The sequence below is a fragment of the Chiloscyllium plagiosum genome, unplaced genomic scaffold (assembly GCF_037043375.1).
Source record: "Chiloscyllium plagiosum isolate Xiang-an unplaced genomic scaffold, Cpla_swu_hap1 HiC_scaffold_2, whole genome shotgun sequence".
Classification (NCBI taxonomy): domain Eukaryota; kingdom Metazoa; phylum Chordata; class Chondrichthyes; order Orectolobiformes; family Hemiscylliidae; genus Chiloscyllium; species Chiloscyllium plagiosum.
The window spans coordinates 69722562-69746841 of record NW_028270140.1 but is presented as its reverse complement, the minus strand read 5'-3'; the positions used below and the strand labels follow the sequence as shown (position 1 = coordinate 69746841).

The 24280-nt window shown below is 38.8% G+C and overlaps 1 protein-coding gene across 1 annotated transcript in view; it reads right to left on the bottom strand.

Annotated features, from left to right (window-relative positions):
• Positions 1-383: 383 nt before the first annotated feature.
• Positions 384-24280, bottom strand: part of gkap1 (G kinase anchoring protein 1) — a 57722-nt gene continuing 33825 nt past the window's right edge. The window contains exons 2-11 of the mRNA XM_043712928.2: positions 23566-23727; positions 22235-22312; positions 17503-17629; positions 14231-14253; positions 13649-13792; positions 11206-11307; positions 11057-11120; positions 6208-6278; positions 4886-4963; positions 384-1339 (exon numbers count right to left, since the gene is read on the bottom strand). Coding sequence (XP_043568863.1) covers positions 1298-1339; positions 4886-4963; positions 6208-6278; positions 11057-11120; positions 11206-11307; positions 13649-13792; positions 14231-14253; positions 17503-17629; positions 22235-22312; positions 23566-23727 — 891 coding nt within the window. The 3' untranslated portion in view covers positions 384-1297. The remainder of the gene's footprint in view (positions 1340-4885; positions 4964-6207; positions 6279-11056; positions 11121-11205; positions 11308-13648; positions 13793-14230; positions 14254-17502; positions 17630-22234; positions 22313-23565; positions 23728-24280) is intronic.

Sequence of the window (24280 nt, the reverse complement as noted above, 5' to 3'; positions counted from 1 at the left end):
TCTGCTTCTCTCGCTCCTCCTCTCCCTTTCAGTACCACAGAACCATCATTTTCCAGCCTCTTTCAGTTCTGAAGAGCCTTCATCAGACTCAAACCATTAACTCCGTTTCTCTCTCCACAGATACTGCCAGGCTTGCTGTGTTTTGGCAACATTTTCTGTTTTAGTCTGTGAAATAAATGTTGTGACCTATCTCAAGACGAATGAACAAAACTGGATTTGGGTTAGTTAATTAAGAGCTAACCCATCTCTACAAAGTAATAACTATAGGAGGAGCTGCAAAACCGTGAGTAATCAAGATCCAGTATTGGTGCTTGAAAAGAAGTGGTGTATGTGCTTGTGTGTGCTCATGCACGTATATGCACACAAAATATGTCAATATTGGGTAAATTAAACTTCATTGTAATTTATTGGTATGTATTAAAAGTTTGGCATTTTAACATGCTTCAGTACTGATCAACAAAATATGAACTACTTCATATTCCAGAAACACAGGCTGGGTTACTTACAGATGCCCTTTTATTTTGTACATGCTCATAAGTACGGTAAGGATTGTAGGGAAACTGACTATTTTCCAACTTAACACGAAAGTCAAATATAGTCAGGACCACAAGAAAGAGAATCGTTCTTACATTATTATGAAAACCTTGCTCAACCTTGCCCTTATTTGGATGAACACAGCTTTCCATGCCTCATGGAGTTATGAATGGAAACTTCTCTGAAACCCCACAAACTAATGTTACTAGAAATTATTTATTTCCCTCTTATCTCTCCTGTCCTTTTCTAAGTTGGTTCTTGTGAAGTTAAATGAAAATATTGGAGCATACATTATAACCTCACATCATCTTGTACATTTTTTAGTTTCAATGTATATTGTCAAATACAGTCAATGAGATGGCTGTAAACAATGTACTTACTCACTTATTAACAGGCTATAAATCCTGCCTAAAGCAGTCATTAATCAATCAAAAATAACTTTTGAAAACCAAAAAAATTTTTTTTTTTTTAAGACATCACTTCAAATCTCTGTAATACTAAAGCAGAAGTTAACCACCCAAACATCATTCAGTTTTTGGTACCATGACAGTTCCGTCAGAAGTGCAACAAAATAAGATGTTTCCTCTTGGTCTGAGGAGTGGGAAGTTTTCACAAAAGTTTAAACAAGTGCAAAACAAATTAATGGCAAAATCCAATGGCTTTGCAAGAACTAGAAATATCCATGATGGCACCCTGAAGGAAGGCTTTATATTGTGGAGATTTTTTTTGCGTTGGGCTTCACAGTACGCAAATGTTGCAATCTTCAGTGATCCAATTCAGACATTTTCTTCCCTTTTTTGCCTCCCTACAGAATCCAAGAGAGAAAAATTAAGTTTAAAATTGACACCTTTTATGGAACACTGGAATGACTATCCTGTCCTATTGAACCGATAATAGATTAAAACATATACCAATACAAAACAGCGAGTTCCTCTTTACATCATCCATCAAAACGACTATCTAATGTTTTTGAGCTGAGGAACAAAACTTCAATTTGCTTTGCATTTCAGCTCTTTTGCAGAACAAGTCATAGTTAGAAATTTCTCATGTGCAGAGAGGTGGTAGAGAAAAAGATAATAATAATACTTTTTCAATGGTGTTCCTCTCCAGATTTTATTCTCTCCTGACTGAATTTGACACCTTGGCAAACTTCTGGGTTGGAAGTTAAGTGCTACATGGCTATAAGAGTGGTTGAATTTCTAGGAGTTTCACCAATGTTGATATCTTAATCATTGAAAACATCACATAACATGCACCACACACCTACATAACAAACTTTCTAAAAGCATAATGCACAGTGGTCAGCATGATTCAGGCCTGCAGATGCTGGAGATCAGAGCTGAAAATGTGTTGCTGGAAAAGTGCAGCAGGTCAGGCAGCATCCAAGGAGCAGGAGAATCGAAGTTTCGGGCATGAGCCCTTCTTCAGGAATGAGGAGGGTGTACCAAGTAGGCTAAGATAAAAGGTAGGGAGGAGGGACTTGGGGGAGGGGCGTTGGAAATGCAATAGGTGGAAGGAGGTTAGGGTGAGGGTGATAGGCCGGAGAGGGGGTGGGGGTGGAGAGGTCGGGAAGAAGATTGCAGGTCAAGAAGGTGGTGCTGAGTCCGAGGATTGGGACTGAGATAAGGTGGGGGGGAGGGGAATGAGGAAGCTGGAGAAATCTGCATTCATCCCTTGTGGTTGGACGGTTCCTAGGCAGAAGATGAGGCGCTCTTCCTCCAGGCGTCGTGTTGCCATGGTCTGACGATGGAGGAGGCCAAGGACCTACATGTCCTTGGCGGAGCGGCAGTGGGAGTTAAAGTGTTCAGCCACGGGGTGGTTGGGTTGGTTGGTGCGGGTGTCCCAGAGGTGTTCTCTGAAACGTTCCGCAAGTAGGTGACCTGTCTCCCCAGTGTAGAGGAGGCCACATCGGGTGCAACGGATGCAGTAAATGTTGTATGTGGAGTCGGTCGGTTTATAGTAAATGTCTGTGTTGAGTCGGTCGCCCGAGATAGAAATGGAGAGGTCTAGGAAGGGGAGGGAGGAGTCTGAGACAGTCCAGGTAAATTTGAGGTCGGGGTGGAAGGTTTTGGTAAAGTTGATGAACTGTTCAACCTCCTTGTGGGACCGATTCCTACAGCTACCTAGACTACATCTCCTCCCACCCTGCCCCCTGTAAAAACGCCATCCCATATTCCCAATTCCTTTGCCTCCACCGCATCTGCTCCCAGGAGGACCAATTCCAATACCGAACAACCCAGATGGCCTCCTTCTTCAAAGATTGTAATTTTCCCTCAGACATGGTTGACGATGTTCTCCACCGCATCTCCTCCACTTCCCGCTCCTCCGCCCTTGAACCCCGCCCCTCCAATCGCAACCAAGACAGAACCCCACTGGTCCTCACCTACCACCCCACCAACCTCCATATACATCGTATCATCTGTTGTCATTTCTGCCACCTCCAAACGGACCCCACCACCAGGGATATATTTCCCTCTCCTCCCCTTTCAGTGTTCCGGAAAGACCACTCCCTCCGCGACTCCCTCGTCAGGCCCACACCCCCCACCAACCCAACCTCCACTCCCGACACCTTCCCCTGCAACCGCAAGAAATGCAAAACTTGCGCCCACACCTCCCCCCTCACTTTCCTCCAAGGCCCCAAGCGATCCTTCCATATACATCACAAATTCACCTGCACCTCCACACACATCATTTACTGCATCCGCTGCACCCGATGTGGCCTCCTCTACATTGGGGAGACAGGCCACCTACCTGCGGAACGTTTCAGAGAACACCTCTGGGACACCCGCACAAACCAACCCAACCTCCCCATGGCTGAACACTTTAACTCCCCCTCCCGCTCCGCCAAGGACATGCAGGTCCGTGGCCTCCTCCATTGCCAGACCATGGCACACGACGCCTGGAGGAAGAGCGCCTCATCTTCCGCCTAGGAATCCTCCAACCACAAGGGATGAATGCAGATTTCTCCAGCTTCCTCATTTCCCCTCCCCCCCACCTTATCTCAGTCCCAACCCTTGGACTCAGCACCACCATCTTGACCTGCAATCTTCTTCCCGACCTCTCCACCCCCACCCCCTCTCCGGCCTATCACCCTCACCTTAACCTCCTTCCACCTATTGCATTTCCAACGCCCCTCCCCCAAGTCCCTCCTCCCTACCTTTTATCTTAGCCTACTTGGCACACTCTCCTCATTCCTGAAGGGCTTATGCCCGAAACGTCGATTCACCTGCTCCTTGGATGCTGCCTGACCTGCTGCACTTTTCCAGCAACACATTTTTCAGCATGATTCAGGCACCAAAAATACCTTACTGAATAACATCTGAAGAGTTAAATAATTTCATCACATCACACCTCAGGCTTTCAACATGGATAGTGTATTGATTTTATGACCATAATTGTAAACCTATTCTCCAACACTCCATTTCCTTCCCATGGATAAATCTGAGATTTTACGATTCACAGATGGAAAGATCTTTTCCAAACAATCAGCACTGAACGTCATTTCCTTAGATGAATTCGGAAGACTGACAAATAGGGTATTGGAAATAAGATTTGCAGGACATAAAAATAATGGATATTCCTGGGCAATGTAGGCATTAAAGGTGTACATCTGTACATTAAAAGAGTGAAAATTCTTTCTTTCAATCTATGAATGTCATTACACTTTTGATTGTACTGATAAGAAACTTTTGCAGATCATCAGTTATACTTCAGGTATTATGCAAGTTATTGCCTTTAGAATTTCAGGTATCGGAAAGAAGCATGCACATCAAACTTTGTAGAAGGCATTAAGTTTACATTTCTATAGACAAATCAGCAACTACATTTTGGCCTGAAAGCAAAAAGTGATACAAAAACGGAGTATTGTTGTTCCCTCATTTAAGTAGTACTGATTGAAGACAATTTCTGGAGCTTAACATCTAGGATGTATATCAGTAACTACCTCTTTGGAGAGGCTTTGCTTCTGCATAGAAGTGTTTTATTTTTCTTTCTTGGGCTATAACGAGGCTCAGGGGAATAATTAATGCAGTGATCATGAAGCTTCCATTAAGTATTTGTTTCTGCTTCATTCTCAACCTTTTGTCAAGATAAAAAATGATATATGTTGCAGGTGTATTTCCATCAGCATGTTTTACCTTTTCCAGAGACAGAATAACTAATTTGGACAGGAAGTACAGAGTACCATGAGATAATTTGCTGCTTCCAATTCACTAATAACTAGCATTAGAAGGCAATAATAATATCAAATATGGTCTTGTAATGTAGGAGGTGATAAATCACAATATGATTCAAATAGTTAACAGTTACTCATCTTTTAACATTACAGATATCACTTTGATAAGCATTTTACCTGAAATTTTGTTAACTCTGCTTGTAAAAGCTTGACTTTTGATTTTTCTTGTTCGAGAGCTGCATGCAGGCCAGTAACCTAGATAAAGAGAAGAACATCTTGAATGAGCAGGCATATAACAATCACAGCCTTATTGTATATAAGTGAGAATAGCTCTCACACACTGATATCTGGAAATTCAAGAGTTAATGTGAAACATGATGCTGGGTTTCAATTCTTTCAAACAAGGTGATTTCTTTAAAAAGGACAGACATATTTCATACTCGTTCCTTATGGCTCATTTGTGCTCACTTGTTACTCTTGAAATGGGTTGACTCTCAGTGGAGCTGTTAATGTAATTAAAGCTGATAAAATTGATGGAATTGAACAATATATCAGTTCTCATTTCCTTTCTTATCCTTTATTGATATAACAAGCAGAATGTGCCATCTGCAACTAAATTCTGTCTCCCTAACAATATGGCACTGGACTGATAACCATGAGATTCAGAGTGGCAAGTGGCACTTCTGATTCGTCACATTCTGAACACAGCCGATGATTAAAGTGCTGGTGTCAACCCATGATTTGAACTGACTTGTAAAACTCAGTTTTTCATACAGTAATCTTTGAGGATCACCATTAAATTCTTTAAATTGTTTGTGTGGCGAGACAGGGAGCCACTGGCGAATGCCTTAAAATCTTAGGCTGGATCCTAAGTTTAGAAACTCTGATCCATTTGACTTGCAACATACCCTAGAGGTAAATCTGATCTTACACTTGCTGACATTTTGCACTTCTGAGGTTGATCAATGATGATCAAGAGCAGGACTTGTTGTTGAATTTCTACACTTACGCAGGAGACCAGAGTAAAACACAGTTCCCTATATCAACCCGTGTGCCATAGCACATCACAAGGTGAGATGTGATCAATCAAACTTTCACGTCTATGCTTCTGATCTCCGCAGGGTGTCGGTTTTCAAGCTAGTATGTGCTGACATTTGTCACTACACGTGTGTAGGAAAAAAGAATTCTGCTCGCTTATGTATCCTGTGTGCCTCGACAGTGAAAAGGTTCAGAACCACGGCTCTATATGATATCAGCTCACTTAGTTTTCACTTAAAATATGGAAGCGTCTTAAACCAACACAGGCATGTTCCCTACTTTAAATCAAGTTCCCAAACTCCAACCAAATGAGATGAAGTGTCACTGGATATAATCATTAACATAGTAAACTCAGACTATGTTTTTACATTTCCTGTTTTAAGCAGGTCACTGATGTGTACTGGTTTATTAAACCTCAGCTAACAAGGCACTGTTCAATAGTTTGTAATCATTGATCTTACCTGTGAGGTCAGTTCATTCTTGATAGTTAACAGTTCATCAACTTGTAAAAGTATGTCTGCTTTATCTTTCACTGAAATGCAGGGGAAAATATAAATGTATACCTCTATATTGCATATTTTCAAAAAGGCTTTCACATCAAAACTGAAGTATTCCTCGTGGCATATTGATCCAATTCTTATTGATATTACATAAAACACATGTCACAGGAACAATGGTGATCCAAACACACCCATTGAAAAGTTGATGTGATTAGATTAGCCACCATCAAGCTGCACATGGATTTGTATCAGTGGGAAATTAAATGGGCATTGAACCTGATCATGCCAGCAGACTTGGGTTAAAATTGTTCCTGACATGCCGACATGATGGTTAGCACTGGTGCCTCACCGTACCAGAACCTGGGTTCGATTCCAGCCTCAGGCGACTGTGTGTGTGGAGTTATTTCTTTAATTACACATTTGGCTTCTTTACTGTCATTAAACTGCATTGCATAGACACTTCCTAATCCCTTTAACCACAAGCTGTGTTTTGGATTTATCAAAACAAATATATAAAAATAAGAACAAAATAGAATATTGTCAAAAGTGGGGGATGAATAATGTCTAGGTGTTCTAGACTAGTTATCCACCACTCTCTAACCCAGTTTAACTTGAAGACTGCACTTGACCTTTTCCGACGCCTTGGGAGAATAATGCGTATATTAACTTGTCAGATAAGAAGTGGTGATGACCTTTTGATATAAGAGACACATAGTAAAAACTAAACAGGCAAAAACAGAAAGGAGGCTCGTGAATGGGAGGTAGAAATCCCTCGGTAAGTGATCTAGACAAGGGTCCTAATCAAGATAAACATAATTCCTTGGTGATTAAATTTCAGTTCTGTTTGTTTATTTAAGATTTGCAATGCAGTTTAAAACATGCATTTACATTATTTTCTTTTGACAAACTGAATATATTTTGTTGCTCATCTCATGTAATGACAACATAAGTTCATTCAGTGAATCAAAAATAAGCTGATGGATGTCAATGAAATGAATGTTTCAATGATGAGCTTAATCACTGGTATTAAGTATTAACCAATCATTAATTACAAATGCGATCAGACACAAAGTATGTTAAAGACTCCAAGTAAACACGACAGTCAATAAAGTATCCCTTCATATCTTGAGAAAACAAAAAAAATTCAATTAAACAGTCAACAAAAATGTTCACATCATTCTCAACTTGAAATACTGTACTTGTGAATGGTGCAGTAGGAGAAGATCTTTAAATACACTAATCTATAACTAAAGTAATTCAAAAGAGTTATCACACTACTCAGATAACACTGATCATTGCTAACATTGGAGAATGGAGAGAAGTTAAGTCAGAGTGAAGGATAAAGCCACATTTAGATTTCTTAACTTCCCCAATAGAGTTTTTAATTGTTCATTAATCTCCAATTCAGAAAGGGAATAAGTCACAAGCCTGCGCACAGCACTCACACTGCTTGGTGACATTGTGTGGGTTGACATTTTAAATTCCTCAGTATTTTCATGGAGTTGACCTCGTTTTGGTAGGACTCCCACATTTGAAGTCAGCAACATTTTGGTGGGAAGGTCAAAACGTATTCATAATGCACATTATAATGCAATCTAAGTTAAACATACTCAATATTGCCATTAATAATTATGCTGTTTTCAATAGATCAGTCATCAACCAACACTATGAAAGGATTAAAACGTGTTCAGACACAGAGTACATTATCCAATGGAAAAAGTGGTCTTGTACAGCATTAACATTCAGATTTGACTGTGTCATCTATCCTGTGTTTTCACCTCTTAACTGAATGAGGGCTCAGATATCTGAACTCCTGTTTTTAATTTTGAATAGATATCTTTAGTCTTTCACTGATTTCAAAGGTTTTAAGTGTTCAAATCTGGAGGCTTTGTTTAATCTGCTAGGCAATGGAATCCCAACATGAGTGCTTGGCTGAGCTCTAAGCCTCACTAATATATTCAGCTCAGCAGGAGTTGTTGACATAGTTGTTAAAGGAGACTGAACGTTTATTGATCTTGACTGTCTTCAGATTACTTAAGAAGATCTCTTTAAAAAAAATGGGTCTTGAATTGCATTTGCTTATCTTGACAGCTAAGAGAGTAGCATCATAAAGACACACAGCATGGAAACAGACCCTTGGGGTCCCACTCATCCATGCTGACCACATATTCTAAATTAATCTAGTCCCATTTGATAGCATTTGGCCCATATTCCAAGAAATCTTTCCTATTCATATACCCATCCAGACGCCTTTCAAATATTGCAACTATACTAATGTCCATCACCTCTTCAGGCAGCTCACTGCATACACACCATTCTCTGCGTGAAAAAATTGTTCCACTCTCACTTTAAACCCATGCCCACCAGTTTTGGGCTTCCCTATCCTGGGAGAGACTATTCACCCTATCCACGCCCCTAATGATTTTATGAACTTCTACAACATCACCCCTCAACCTTTGATGCTCCAGGGAAAGTAGCCCCACCCTTTCCAGCTTCTCCCTATAGCTCAAATCCTCGAACCGTGGCAACATCCTTGTAAATCTCTTTAGAACTCTTTCAAGTTTCACAACATCTTTTCAATAGCAGGGAGACCAGTATTCCAAAAGTGGCCTAACCAATGTCGTGTACAGCTGCTACATAATGTCCCAACTCCTATTCCCAATGCACTGACCAATAAAGGCAAGTGCACCAAACGCCTTCTTCACTGCCCTGTCTACCTGCGACTCCACTTCCAAAGAACTAAGAACCTGCACTCCAAGGTCTCTTTGTTTGGCAACATTCTCCAGGACCTTTAAGTGCCAAAATCCTGCCCTGATTTGCCCTACCAAATGCAGCAGCTCACATGTATCTAAGTTAAACTCCACTTGTCACTTGTTGGCCCATTTCCACATTTAGTCCTGGTCCTGTTGTATTCTGAGGTGACCTTCTTCACTGATCATTACACCACAAATTTTGGTGTTATCTGCAAACTTACTAACCTTACCTTCTATATTCACATCCAAATCATTTATGTAAATGACAAAAAGCATTGAGCAAATACTGATCCTTGTGGCATACCACTGGGCACAGGCCTCCAGTCCAAAAAATAACTCTCCACCACCACCCTGTCTCCTAGCTTCAAGCTAATTTGGGATCCAAATGCCTGGTTCTTCCTGTATTCCATTTGGTCTAATCTTGCTAACTAGTCTACCACACCTTACTGAAGTCCACATAGACAATGGTCACCACTCTGCCTTCAATCTTCTTAATCACTTCTTCAAAAAACTCAATCTAGTTAGTGAGACACTATTTCACACGCACAAAGTCATGTAGACTATCCCTAATCAGTCCTTATCTTTTCCAAATACCTGAAAATCCTATCCCATAGAATTCCCTCCAACAACTTACCCACCACTGACATCAGGCTCACTGGCTTTTCCTTACCACCTTTCTTAAATGATGACACGTTAGCCGACCTCCAGCCTTCCAGCACCTCTCACGAGGCTTTCGATGGTACAAATATCTCTACAAGGGGCCCAGCAATCACTTTCCTAAACTCTCACAAGCATCTAAGGTAAACCCGAATAGGTCCTGTACTCAAAAACATCTCAATGTTCTTATAGAGTTAAAGAATTCTGCAAATCATCAATGGTGCATGAATGGTGATGAATGATGAAAGACGGGGATGGGATTGGAAGCATTCTAATTATCTGTAGAACTTGGCCAATTTCCCAGCAAATGGAGCTACACCTTCAACCCCAATTGCCTCGCTATGTGCCTGCCTCTCCTTCCACATTGTGAGGGCATTTCCCCCAACTCAGAGGGCAGAAATATGCTGGGCAGGCATGGCCACTCAGGTGACAAGACCGCAACGGTGGGAAATGGTCCACCTTGCAATATCTGCCTTAAAGGGAAAAATTCAGCTTTGGGACTGTAAGTGAACTGTTACAACTGTGGAGCCTCAGAAAGTTTGGAGTCATACAGTACAGAACAGGCCATTTAGCCCATTGAAACTGCACTGACAAAAAACAAGATCCATCACCTATCTAAACTAGTCTCACTTTCCAACACTTGGCCCCTAGCTTTGAATGCTATAACATGAATGCACTTTGTAAAGGTTGTGAGGTTTCCTGCAGTACTGCCCTCCTATTCAGTGCAATCCAGATTCTCATCACCTCCGCCTTTCGAGTAGTTTTGATCTTTAATGATTTTAAAAATGTTAAGTATATAAATTTTTAAAATTATCCTTTGCTTCTTTACTCTTAATCCAATATTCCCACTCTTTATTGCTGTTTCTGTACCTTATTTGACATTGAGTTTATCTACTTTAATTCACCCTCCTTCCAAGTGTTTCTGTCTCACTGATTCTTCAGTCTCACTGATTAAAGAAAGGCTATTGTTCATCCAGACCCAAATGTTTAGTTTCCCTTGCTGCGTTGTTATCAACTTGTACTTTCAGCAACTTACTACAACAGACTTAAGTGTGCTCGGATTGATTTAATGAACAGATACCCTTGTACAATAAAATCCATTACATATGACAAATTGAAGTGATTAAATATGAAGAAGTTTTTAAATGAAATTTTTACAACTCAGTAGTGGTACTGGAATACAACAGTGTGCCAAATAGCTTTCAAGGCTTGGATAAGTATTATGATTTTAGTGAAGGGTACCAAGGAATAGGAAGCACAGACAAATAAAATGGGGTCAATCTGTAGTTCAACCATGACCTAAATTAATGGAAGAGTATACTTGAAACTTCAATATTCCTAGCATGGTACATCACTGGGCAATCTTCAGGTCTTACAAATATTAACATTTATGTACTTACTTTCACCTTCTTGTAGCATCTTCAAAAGCAGAGCATTTCGAGCCTTTACTTCTTTGTATTTTGCCTATTTAAAGAAGAAAGCTGGAAAACATCAGTCGGATGCCTGTAAGAACAGGTTTTAAATACAACAGCAAAACTTCAAGACTTACTTCCCACTGCGTAACAGTTTGTTTCAATTGAAGAATTTTCATATCTTTCTTTTCCAGTTGATCCTTTAACTGTTCAGTTCTTGCGTTATTGGAAACAGCTTCCTGGTAAATAACAGAAAAATAATGAAAATCTGTATTTCTCTTGACTGCAATGAAATATAATGGGTTCCATTTTGAAATTTGAACATCATACAAACAAAGCAATGCAAACTCTGGTTGTTTCACAAAGTATTGTGTTTATAGCTTGTTTCCCGCCAACAGCACATTCATCCAGATGCAATTTAATATAGAGAAGAGTTCAACAGGACATCTGGAATAGCTGTTAATCATTCCTGCAGCAATTACACAGTATTGGCACAGGGAAGTGTGTATTTTGCACTATCACATGTTCAGCACACACTTAGACCTTAGTTTTGTCGAAACTTCTCAAATCAGCAGGCCTTTAAAAATGATGGGGAACCTAAATACAGAGGTCCTTTCTCCATTTCTAATAGATACAATTTTTGCTGGCAGAGGGAAGGGATAGGACTTGATTCATTTGGGGAAAAACCTGAACTTGGCAGGGCCATTTGAATTCAGTGCTCAGTTCAAAAAGATCCCATTTCTACTGTGCCAGAGACCTTAATGTGCTGTGTGGGAGTCACGAATTACGGAGAGAAAACATACATCCTCTTTAAGAGTGGATCAGATTTAATTCACACAATCTGAAGAAATCTGTTGGTGAGTTTTAAAAAGCTTGTGCTGGATTAAACAATGACAGACTATCTGCTTTTGGTTAGAAAAAAAAGTTTATGGAATTACAAAGGATTTTCCTTGTCAATTACCATTTACTGTGGCTACTGCCATAAATACTTTGCTGAGTTTCAAAAGCTACAACTACCATTGCAGGGGTTGCTGAGTTAATGGTTTGACATTTTAGAGTTTTTTTTTTAAGAATCAGGTGACTTTGATGTTGTTACTGAATACAGAAGTATTACATTAGGCAACCTTTGGAATAGGTGTGTGCAATTCTGGTCTTCCTATCGGAAAGATGTTATGAAACCTGAAAGGGTTCAGAAAAGATTTACAAGGATGTTGCCAGGGTTGGAAGATTTGAGCTATAGGGAGAGGTTGAATAGGCTGGGGCTGTCTTCCCTGGAGCTTTGGGGGCTGAGGGATGACCTTATAGAGGTTGATAAAATCAGGAGGGGCATGGATAAGAAAAATAGACCAGGTCTTTTCCCTGGGGTTGGGGAGTCTAGTCTAGAGGGCGTAGGTTTAGGTTGAGGGGGAAAGATATGTAAGGGGTAATTTTTCACACATAGGGTGGTGCGTGTATGGAATGAGCTGCCAGAGGAAATGGTGGAGACTGGTACAATTATAGCATTTAAAAGACATCTGGATGGGTATATGAATAGGAAGGGTTTAGAGTGATATGGGTAAAGTGCTGGCAAATGGGACTAGATTAGATTAGTATATCTGGTCGGCATGAACGAGTTGGACCAAAGGGTCCATTTCCCGGTTGTACATTTCTATGACTCTAATTAACAGCTTCAGATTTAAAAGGTCTGAATGGGTTTCATGAATAGAAGCTTTTCATAATCAAGTGTATATGACAGCCTCTGAGGTCTATCCAAGCTGAATACTTAGTGAGTAGCAATGGAGGTGGCATGGTGGTACAAGGGAGCAGGTGGTAGGTGGAGGCTTGAGTTGAAAAGGTGGATAGGTGGGCGAGATACGGAGTGAAACCTAGTTGGCCTAATAGCCTCAAAAGCATGCGGGTAATTTTCTAAACAGCCTGCCTTGGTACTCACCTGCTTCTTCAGAGCTTTCCCTTGCCTCCCCAAAGTAAAGATTAAGTCCTGAGGTCTGCTCAGTTGTGGCATTCCCTCAATTCAAGCTACCTCTGAGCAGCATCTTTCTGCAATGCATCAATATCTTCTATGTTAATCTACAACTTGAATGTCAAGACCTCTGATCTATTAAAGAATGAGTTCAACATCATGTTTGTCAGCTAATATATCTGAGACACAAATTTAGACCCAGTTGCTACTGCTTGCATGGAATCCTCAAGTGTGCAAGATACTACTGTTTCCTTTCATGGTGGCATGAATTTAAACTGTTAAAGAGTCAGCAATATGTCCTACTTCAAGCACATGTGAACCCCACAATTACCAAACTTCCATATGATCTTTCAGCCCTGTAGTATTAAGCTCCAGTCTCAAGCAAACCCTTAAATGGAACACCAGTCATTTGGAATACAGTCATTAAGTCAGTACTCTTCATCCATTGAGCAGTCACCAGTCTGGCTCACCACAATACTTACTTAGGTAATTCCTGAGGGAGGCTTTAAATCAGTAGGCAATAAGCAGCTAAATATTACAATAGCGTTTCAACTCCCAAATAATGGACAACACCATAGGGACCAGCTAGTACACAAGAAAATCATTTTGGTAATACATACTTGACTTTCTTGCGTAGCAATATCCAGTCCATTTGAACTTGTGCATTGTTTTCTTTTCTCCATCAACAATATTTTATTTGCATCTTCTTCTAGTTTATTAAAGAAACTATCCTCTTCTGTTGTTGCATGCAAAGATTTTGGCTCCTGGAGACAAGATTATAGTAGTCAGCCCAAGTTGGCAGGTAGCGTTCGTTCTTTCAATGAATGTCAATTTTGAATATCTTCGATATTTCTCAGAAGCAAAGAGCCCATTAAGAGTTATCCAGTAAGTCCCACTGACTTGCCCCACAGCCCTGAAATATTTTCTCTGCCTTTTTCAAGTACATTCCCTGTTCAAAGTCACTGCTGAATTGGTTTGCAGCACCATGCAATGCATTCTAAGTTATAACTCAATACATATAGAAAGGCTCCTCGTTTCTTTGCCAATCACACTGAAACTTTGGCCATTATTTTATTAAAAAGGTTTAAAGAAACCCAGGCATTATAAAATCAAATTAATTTTAAAGAGAGATTACAAATCACATTAGTGTTAATTATTGGCATAAATTACTAAGGTTATTAGTTTATGGCCAAGTTGCATACCTCAGATTTTTTGTTTGTCTGATCTAAAGAGATAGAAAATGGAGAGTTAATATGGTGTATGAATATATGGCAATACATTTCATGCTGTAATTTGTGGCTAATACAACCAATAGGAAAGTGGCTCAAACTATACACTTGCATGTTTTAAAATTCCACACTAGCTTTCTCAAACTTATTTTTGTGATTTGAAAATGCTGCATTTTAAGCATCTGTCAGAAATACTCTTAATATACAAAATAAAACAAAAATTGGCTCATAATTCAGATGTTAATACATTTGAGATTTGGGGCTGCCTAACAATTATTATGACAGTAGCAATTGACAGTTAATGCCTGGGTCATCACGTGGATATAACATTTCTCTCCATTCTGATAATGCTGTAGATTAGGTAAGGAATTCTAAAGAAAAGCATAAGTCATACATGAAACATGTCTGACTATCATCTAGCACCATTCCTTTTATTGGCTGATTAAACTGAGACTACGAAATTCTTTATGTACCAGTCATTTGCAGTAATGAAGTAGGCCATTTGGCCTCAGAGAGTCATGGCTGTTTGCACTCCATTGAAGCCTGTTTTCATCCCTCTTCACCTAACCCTGTTAGGATATTCTCCATGTGCGTTTAACAAACTCTTATGAAGAGGCGCAAGTATCCCCACAATCCATCACCTATACTGTCCAATAACAAACACAGGCAATAAAATTCGAAAAACAATTGACCTAACAAACATACCACTATAATGAGTGGAAAAAGCTTCCAGACCATGAAAGAGAAAATCAACAGATCCTCATTGAGGAGAAGTGTATATGTGTGAAAATCAAAACATAACAAGCATACTGAAATTTGATTGCTGCTGAATCAGGCAATTAGATAATTTAGCATATCAATACCAAAGATGCACAGGGTTAGAAAAAGTGAGAGGGGCGAAGGTCTCAATTAGAAATGTTACCAAAGTTGCACAGCATAAAGATTTTCCATGAAGAAATGATCCAAACAAGAAGCCTTTAAATAGAATGGAGTATTGATGAGAATGCATCATGTTACTGCAAGTATTGGTAAGATACTTGGACTGCTGGGATGGGAGTGAGGAGCTGATATAGAGAAAAAGAGAGATAGGGAGAGAGACAAACTGTGTACATATAAATCAGATTATCAATGAGATGCAAAGTGGACGCTGCCTATTAATCACAAACAAGTGTCACCTGCAATCTGCATTTTCTCTATTGGCAGCACACAACATGCATTACCTAAAATCATTTCAGTTTACAGATCTTTAAATATTTCTCAATCTAAAAGACATCTGCATTTTCGCCTGTAGCTCTGAACAGTATAAATTTATTTTTGAAAGTGTTCAAGGGTTTGAGCATCCGACTAACAAGAAATAAACAGCAACAAGTAAATGATTCTTCACCTGACTCTCCACTTTAAAAATATGTTAAAAACATCCTTTCCTCAAATTCTGAACCTTTTTCAAATGTCTTTTATTTATCCATACATCAAAGCTCTCATGAGTCTTTGGGCCTCTGGGATGTTAAACCAAACTTTTTAATCTGTAAAATACTTTTTAAGGCTTTAAAATTACTTGATCGCTCATTGCTTTGCAACTTCTTTTAAGTTTTATTCTGCCCTTTCGGATTCTGCACTGCTGCCTGCTTGGTGTCTTAAACTGAGAAACAACTTAATGATTTATTAATTCATGTCTGCATTAAAAAAGGTCAATTGCATTTAATTTCTTCTGAAGCAAACCAATGATTCATTATTTCCCAGTTCCTCTGAACAACATGATTACAGACCTATTCTAGTCCAAGCAGATGAAAGTCAGTAGATTTCCCTTCAGTTAGGCTGCTTACACTGCGACTGAGAAGATCCACGTTCATTCCTCTGATCAGCTCATAGTTCTCTGTTGTTACTTCCAGAATTACAGTGATAACTTGGGTTTGTACATGAAAGAGTTGAACACTTCCAAAAAAGTAGTTAAAATGAAACATAAACAAATATCGGAGGAATTTTTCTGGTTATTGAGTTCTAATGATCTTATTGGCTTTCATATTAGAACTCAAAAGGTTTCCAGCTTGACTTACACCAATGAATAGACTGTTGCACATGGGACACAAATCTCTGAAGGGAGTTCCTTGAACAAAAAGTTTAGAGACCTCTTATAGGTCTCTAAATTTAGCATAATGAGGTGACTTAAAGAAGGGGACAATTTGTAAGATAATAAGAAAAAAAAAAGAAACTGGAGGAAAAGAAAAGGAACTAAATTGAAAAGTTACACAGGCTGTGGAATCTTAGCATGAATTGAACAGAGCACAAAGCTCCTTTTAGTGGACCCTCAAAGTTCTCTTTCTGACATTAATTCTACAAATTTGGAATCCCTCTCCCCTACCAAAACAAAACCTATTTTCATCACTATATACAATATTTCCAATTATCTCTTCATAATTCAAATGCCAAAATCGAAGTTTTACCAAGAATACAAAATTAAAATTAAAAGGTTACGACAGCCAATTCTCGTATGGAGAAGAAAGCATTAAACCTGCAACAAAGGTTACATCGAAGAAATCTGCTGGAGTTGGTCGGATCGCAGAGCTCATCACATGGTCAGCTTTTATGAGTACTTACAAAGCCTTGCAAGATGAGAAATTTGGAATGGGAATGTTTTAAGAAAGTTATTTAAATATTGAAGCACACACAAATAGTATGGCCTCAGTTTCTGTCAGTGAAATTGCCCACCACAAAACTGTCAGACACACCCTACTGATCGATGTCCTCTCCAAATCAGGACGACATAAAGTTTATATAGGCCATCAAAATTCCATTTTCATCCCTAGTGTCAACAGAACCAGAAAGCTCAACTTCATCACTTAATCTGAAGATGAGCTTTTGATCTTATATTCTCTTCAATATGAGAACCTACATGACCTCTATATCACTCACTTCATCCTCTGTTTGATATAACCAGTCATGCTTTCGTCACCTCCAGCTTTATTATTCCAAGGTTAATCTTTTCTTTTAAATAATTTCATGACCTCTGCCTGCCATATTTTATTTTAAAGAATTTGGGAACCATTTTACAAAGTAGGATTAGACAATTTGATTCATGGCACAGTTAGGAAAATAGTCTCTTGTCATACTGTAATGTTTTATATTATGTACAAACCAGCTGTAAGTTTTAAGAGAGAAAAGTTCCTGTGCATGAATATCAGACTCTGTTTCACAACAGCAATCACAGAATTCAAAGGAAACGTTAACACAACATATCCCAATACTACCTGTACTTCCATCTGTCTGAAAATCTTTTAATGAAACTGTGGCTGGTTTATCCTTTCCCTGGAGGTGTTTTCTTTTTTCTTTTCTACTTGATCCTTTTGTTTTCAGAGAAGCATTATTTGCACAACACTGCAAAAAATTAGATAAGTTGTTTACAATTTAAAATAGCAGAAGTTAAAATAGCAGAACCCAATTCCTGGGTTGCAAACAGGGTCCATTTTGGAGCCCGTTCACAAATTGATTTGTACATAAGTTGGAGTACAATGCAGGACATTGTAAAGCAGCTTATTGTAAGTACAGGAAATTTTATATTTGGCGTCTTTAAAATTATACCCCTGCATTGGATCATGTCCATAAGCTGATGTCTGGAAATTGGAGACTTTTGTAATGTAGATTTAAAATTGTAAAAATGCTGCGACAAATGACAATATTGCTTTACAATTAGATTGGCAAATTGTAAATGTTTAAGAAATGATACCGAATTTGGTAACTTACAAAATGGATATGAATGTCAGTTGTGGGATATTTTTAGAAGTTCGCATTAGGGACAGAGTGACTGAGTAGTTGGACAATGTGTTATGACGTATTTAACCTACAAGCTATATAGTGAGGAAAATTCGGAAAATTTTTTTAAAAATCTGTGGAATCGGTTTTGTTTTTAGGAATGTTTGTAAAGGACATAGAAGTTTGCACCAATTGTAAAGGAATCAACAGTCATATTCTTGGACAATGGGAAATACTAGTCCATACAACTTGTTGACCATTAATCAGGAAGTACTATCATCAGGAAGGAAGTTAAATTTCAAAATGTTTTACAATCAAAGGTGGACAAAGGAGCTAATATTGTGAATGACAAAGAGATAATAAAAGGAGAGCTGGGGAATGACAGTGATCGACGCTGATATAGACATTAAGAGAAAACAATGAGAGAGAGAAAAGAGGGCACTAAATTCATTTAAAGGGAAGCCAGCAAACCTCTCTGAAAAGGTATGTTTTTTGTCTGGCAGCAAGAAGAAATAGAGGCTCGAGGCAAATGTTTAATAATAAGAAAGATACTGGACAGTATGGTGGCACAGTTGACAGCGCCAGGGACCCAGGTTCAATTACATACTTGAGCAACTGTCTGCGTGTAGCTTGCACACTCTCCCTGTGTCTCCGTGGGTTTCCTCCATACCTGAGGTTTCTTCCCAGAGTCCAAAGATGTGCAGGTTAGGTGAACTGGCCATGCTAAATTGCCCATAGTGCCCAGGGTGTGTTGGTTAGGTGGATTAGCCATAGAAGGATTGCAATGATAGGGTACGTAATGAGTCTGGATGGGATGCTCTTCAGAGGGTTGGTGCGGATCTGATGGGCCAAATGACCCCTCCACACTGTAGGGATTCTATGATTCAATACTAGATAGTACTGCAAATAGCTCAAACATGCATCCTGACACGAACTGTTTACTTTTGGTTGGATTGTTGGTTGAGAAGGAATTCTGGAGGGCAATGACTTCAGGAATGCTATGGTGTGAGGGAGAAGGGTTTTTTAGAAGCCTGCCTTAAAAACAATAATCTCATTAATGAAACTCTAAGGTGAAACTCCGGACATAGTATGTGAGAGTAATAAAAGACATTGTAAAACTCAATAGCTATATGATGCCAAGCATGCTGAAGGAAATACTCGTGGTTGCATGAGACAAGCCTTTGTTTTATCGACTATTTAAAGTGCAATTTACCTTATTTTGATTTACCATTTGACTGTTGCTCTATGTTTACTTGCATTGGTTCTAATTTGTGTTAGTTGTACTGTAAGTGAAATCCTTGTGGCAATTTCTTCATTCGGAGATCATAGATCTTAATCGATAATGAAATTTAGCATGGATCTGGAAAGTGTGGATCATATCAGACTAAGCAACCTTTACACTTAGGGGGAAGTCACTGGCTTGCTGAAAAATTGATTGTTCATAGGTGATGCCAATATGAACATCCAGAATTAATTTGATAAGGCAAGAGATTGTTAGCATAAATGTAATCACAGGTAATTGGAGGTAACAAGAGCTAAGTGGAGACAGATTATGGATAGAAAGGTATACAAGCTGGAAAGTGACACATGATAGTTGAGGTTTATGAATGACTTGTACCTAGGCCTTAATGTTACACCATATATATCATTTATCCAGACATAAGAATTGTATACCCAATTTTGCATAAGGTGCATATTCCGGTTGTACAGTTAAAAGCAGGGAAATATGAAAAAGACACAGGCAGACTGAATAGGCAAAACACTGCCAGATGGAGATCCATATGCAAAAGAGAAATATAAATTGGAAAATTTTCTTAATATTGAAATAATATGCACTGAAGAGTAACAAAGGGGCTCAAGTGACCATGTTACAGAAGATTTATGAATAGATCCAATAAAAAAATCAAAAAGACGAATGAAATGATGGCCTTTATTTCAGGAAAGTTGGAATCTAAAAGTGAGGAAATGAAAGAGTCAAAGTGTAAAACAATACAAATGGGACTAAGTATGCTGAAAGGACAAGCCACAAGGTTTCTGTCTGAATATGTGGAGCATTCACAACGAAGTTGTTGAATTAGCCATGCAAACAGATATAAACGGATATGCTCTGGTTGGGATTAAGGAGACATGTCTGCAAGGTGACCTGGGATGGGAACTAAATATCTGGATGTATTCAGTTTGTAGGAAGAATCGATAAAAATGAAAAGGAGGTGGGTTAAAGAGTACATTAACAGAATAATGAGGAGGGGTATTAGCTCCAGTGAAGTGGAATCTGTATGGCTAGAGCTTAGAAACATCAACGACCAAAAATGGGGGTTGTGGGGTTTGTATAAAGAATTCCAAACTGGAGTGGTAATGTTTGGAAAGGCATTAAACAGGAAATTTACCGAAGCACGCAACAAAGGTACAATTGTAATTATGGGCAACTTTAATTGAATATAGATTGGGCAAATCAAATCAGTTATAATACCATAGAGGAGGAAGTCCTGAGGTATTTCCTGGATCAAAATTGAGGAACAGGCCATTTTAAAATGGGTATTGCTGTCATCAGAAACAAATAGTTGGCAATCTAGCTATGCCAGGCCCCTTGAGGGAGATCATTAAAATATGATGAATACTTCATAAAGACGTAGACTTGATTTTGAGACTAGGGCCATGCCTCTCGCCAAAGGCTTGGGAAATAATGGATGCATTGATGGACATCTTACAAGGTTTGACAGACTCTGGAATAGTTCCTGTGGATTGGATGGTAGCTAATGGAACCCCACTATTTGAAAAAAAATTAGATAAAGAGAAAATGGAATCATAGACCAAAAGGAATTATAGACTAGAGTCCACTATAGGAGATTTAATAGCAAACCACTTGGAAAACAATGACATGATTGGATAGAGTGAACATGAATTTAAGAAAGAAAAATTACGCTTGACAAATCTACTAGTATTCTTTGAGGATATAACTTGTAGGATTGATAAAGTGGAACCAGTGGATGTAGTTTATTGGGACATTCAGAAGGCTTTTGATAAGATTTCACAAGAGATTAGAAAGTAAAATAAAGTACATAGGATTGGGGGCAGTGTACTCACATGGACAGAAATTTCATTGGCAGTCTGAAAACAGAATAGGAATAAATGCCTCTTTTTCCAAGTGGCAGGCAGTGAATAGTGGAGTATTACCAGGATTAGCGCATGGACCTTGGCTATTCACAATGTACATTAATACTTTAGATGAGGGAACTAAAGGTGTTCGGTTGAATGTGAGGAGTATGCAGAGCTGCTTCAGTGTGACTGGACAAACTGAGTGAGTGGACAAATGCATGGCAGATGCCATAAAATGTGGATAAATGTGAGGTTATCATCTTTGGCAGCAATAACAGGAAGGCAGATTAATGTCCATATAACAATAGATTGGGAAAGGTGGATGAGATCTGGGTGACCTGAAAGCAAGCATGCAGGTGCAAAATCAGATAAAGAAAGCAAATGGTATGTTGGCTTTCATTGCAAGAAGATGCAAGTACAGCACCAGGGATATCTTCCTGCAATTGTACAAGGTTTTGGTGAGACCACACCTAGAGTATTGTATGCAATTTTGGATTTCTAATCTGAGGAGAGATGTTCTGGCTATGGAGACAGTGCAGCAAAGGGTTACCAAACTGTTTCCTGGGACATCAGGACTGAATTATAAAGAGAGACTTGATTGGTTAGGTTATATCCGCTGGAGTCTAAACGAGTAAGGAGAAAATCTAATAGAACCTATAAAACAATGACAATGACCTGACAGGGTAAACACCAGGTAACTGGAGAGTACAGAACCAGGGGCCATGGTTTAAGGGTACTGGGTAGGTCATTTATGACGGTGATGAGCAGAAATGTCTTCACTTAGAGACTGGTGAGCCTGTGGGATTCTCTGCCACATAAAGTAGCTAAAGCCAAAACAAGAAGTAGTTAGATATAGTTCTTGGGACTAAAGGGATCAAAGCATATGCATGGAAAGCAGGAACAAGGTACTGAATTGGATGATCAGCCATGTTTATATTGAATGCTGAGCAGGCTCATTGGGCTGAATGGTCTATTCCTGCTCCTATTACGTATGTTCCCATCCATATCCATGCAGGATACTTTAAACGCAACTCATGGTAGAACTATATCTCTCAGCACTTATGTACTGTATCTTCTACTATAACAATTTTTAAAATCAAATAACTATTTTTTAGTTCTCAGATATTTACTTACACTCTTATGTTCCTCATATTCCAGCTTGCTGATTAGTAAAGCTTCTTGGAGATCTGCTTCATACAATTCACTAGTTAACTGCATACAAAACAAAATAAAGTTCAGTGAAGAAGTATTAGTTCCAGAAGTGGTAGTTAAATCATAGCTGCTATTGACATCATCTCTGCTGACTGAATTTTTAAAATATTTTCAAAATTCTCAATTCCTGCAAAATGGAAACCTATAATCTTTTGGCATTGAGCATTTACAACTTAGAATTTAAAAACTGAGTGGCAACATTGCTGAATTCTTTGCATTTTGGAACTTTTGGTAGGGCAAGGGAAGGTACTAATATCTGGCAACAGATTACAAACTGGAACTGTTTTCCTCTTTCTTATTAATTTTCGGTTTCCTGAAGCCATTCATTTCCAGCTGGGACTTATTTCACAGGTTTCAACATGCATCTCAAGCAATACCTCATATTTACTATTTAAGCATAAGGAGGAGGGCTATTCGACTATTTCTAGCTGAATTAAATGCTATCTTTAAGTCTGTACTGGCACATTTCAAATTAAGATATCGGCCTAGAGGTGCAGTCAGGGCTAACTTTTGCCTCTAACATACAGCAAGACATCAACTATAGCTTAACTAGACTATAACTATAAACACTGCCATACTTCCACTGTTTCAGTTGAATCACCACCAGCATTTCAGAAAAATGTGGCATTTTCAAAACCACTATCTATGGATAGTACTTATTTCAAACAATTTGTTTGGACACGTTATAACACCTTTGGGAAAGCTGGGACTTGGAACGTGAACCTTCTGGGCCAGAGGTAGTTAGCACAACCAATGCACTGCAAGATCCTTCTGGAAATAGTTGGATAAGCTATTTGTGGGACACAATTTAGCCTATTGCGCTGATGACAGCCATTAAGCAAATACACAAAGTGCATTAACTTGTGACTTTACGACAGAATAATGATACTGCTAAAAACGACTGGACATGAAAGTAAGTTATTGGCAGTATTTACTTCTGCTTACTTTAACTGTTCCAATGAGAATGATTAAACATCAACTGATTAGATAATTCTCTAGATATCATAAAATTATATTAGTTTCACTTGGTCTCTTTTAACATAAAAAGTATCAAGTATCTTCTTCAGTTGTCATGTCCCATATTCCAATGACAACGAAAAAGACAGTGATTAGATATGATCCTTTAATCTGGATCAGTAGTGGTTTGTTAATAAAAATCAATTTGTGTAAAGTCATTATAAATGACAAAAACATAATTAATGACGGATGGTTGGAATATTGTTAATGCATTCAATTTTATCATCAGTTCTCACCTGTTCGTCCTTTTCTCTCCATTGCTCCCACTTCTCACCCTCTGCCACTGGTAGATTCTGATTGTTCAGAAATTGGTCTGATTGACATGATCTAGTACTTACACCAGGACTAGCAACAGAACAAGACTTTGAAACATTTTTTCCAAAGGCTAGACTTCTTAGCTTTGAAAAGAAGCAAAAATCAAAAAAGAAAATCAATATATCTTTGTGCCAGATTAATATGACTTTAAAGACAAACCATCTCAGGATTTGAATATTGCTAAAGAAAATACATTTTGTTGAAGTTTGTCTTGAACACACTGAGAAAATCACAAGAAACATCTATGTAAAACAGCAAGTAATATGAGAGGAGAGTGCTGACTGGTTGGCAAGTGTGTCGTCCCAGTCCCCCACTCAGTTGAAGCAAAACGCTCAGAGACACAATATGGTTTTACCTCCATCTTTATTCTGGGCCCTGGAGGGAGAGAGAACGGTCATGTGCACAGAGACAGGAGTTCACAGTCTTCTCTGGAACAGCAGGTTCTTAAATGAATTATATAGTCACTTACAGGAAGGAACATCCAGATAAGGCAACATACATATTGATTAGGTGACCATTACAATCAGCAAGTGTCAAGCCAAGATTAAGCCATCTGCTGTTACACAATGAATGTTCTTAACCTTAACTGGCTTCACATAATGAATACTTTTCACTTGTGAAGCTAACCATATATAC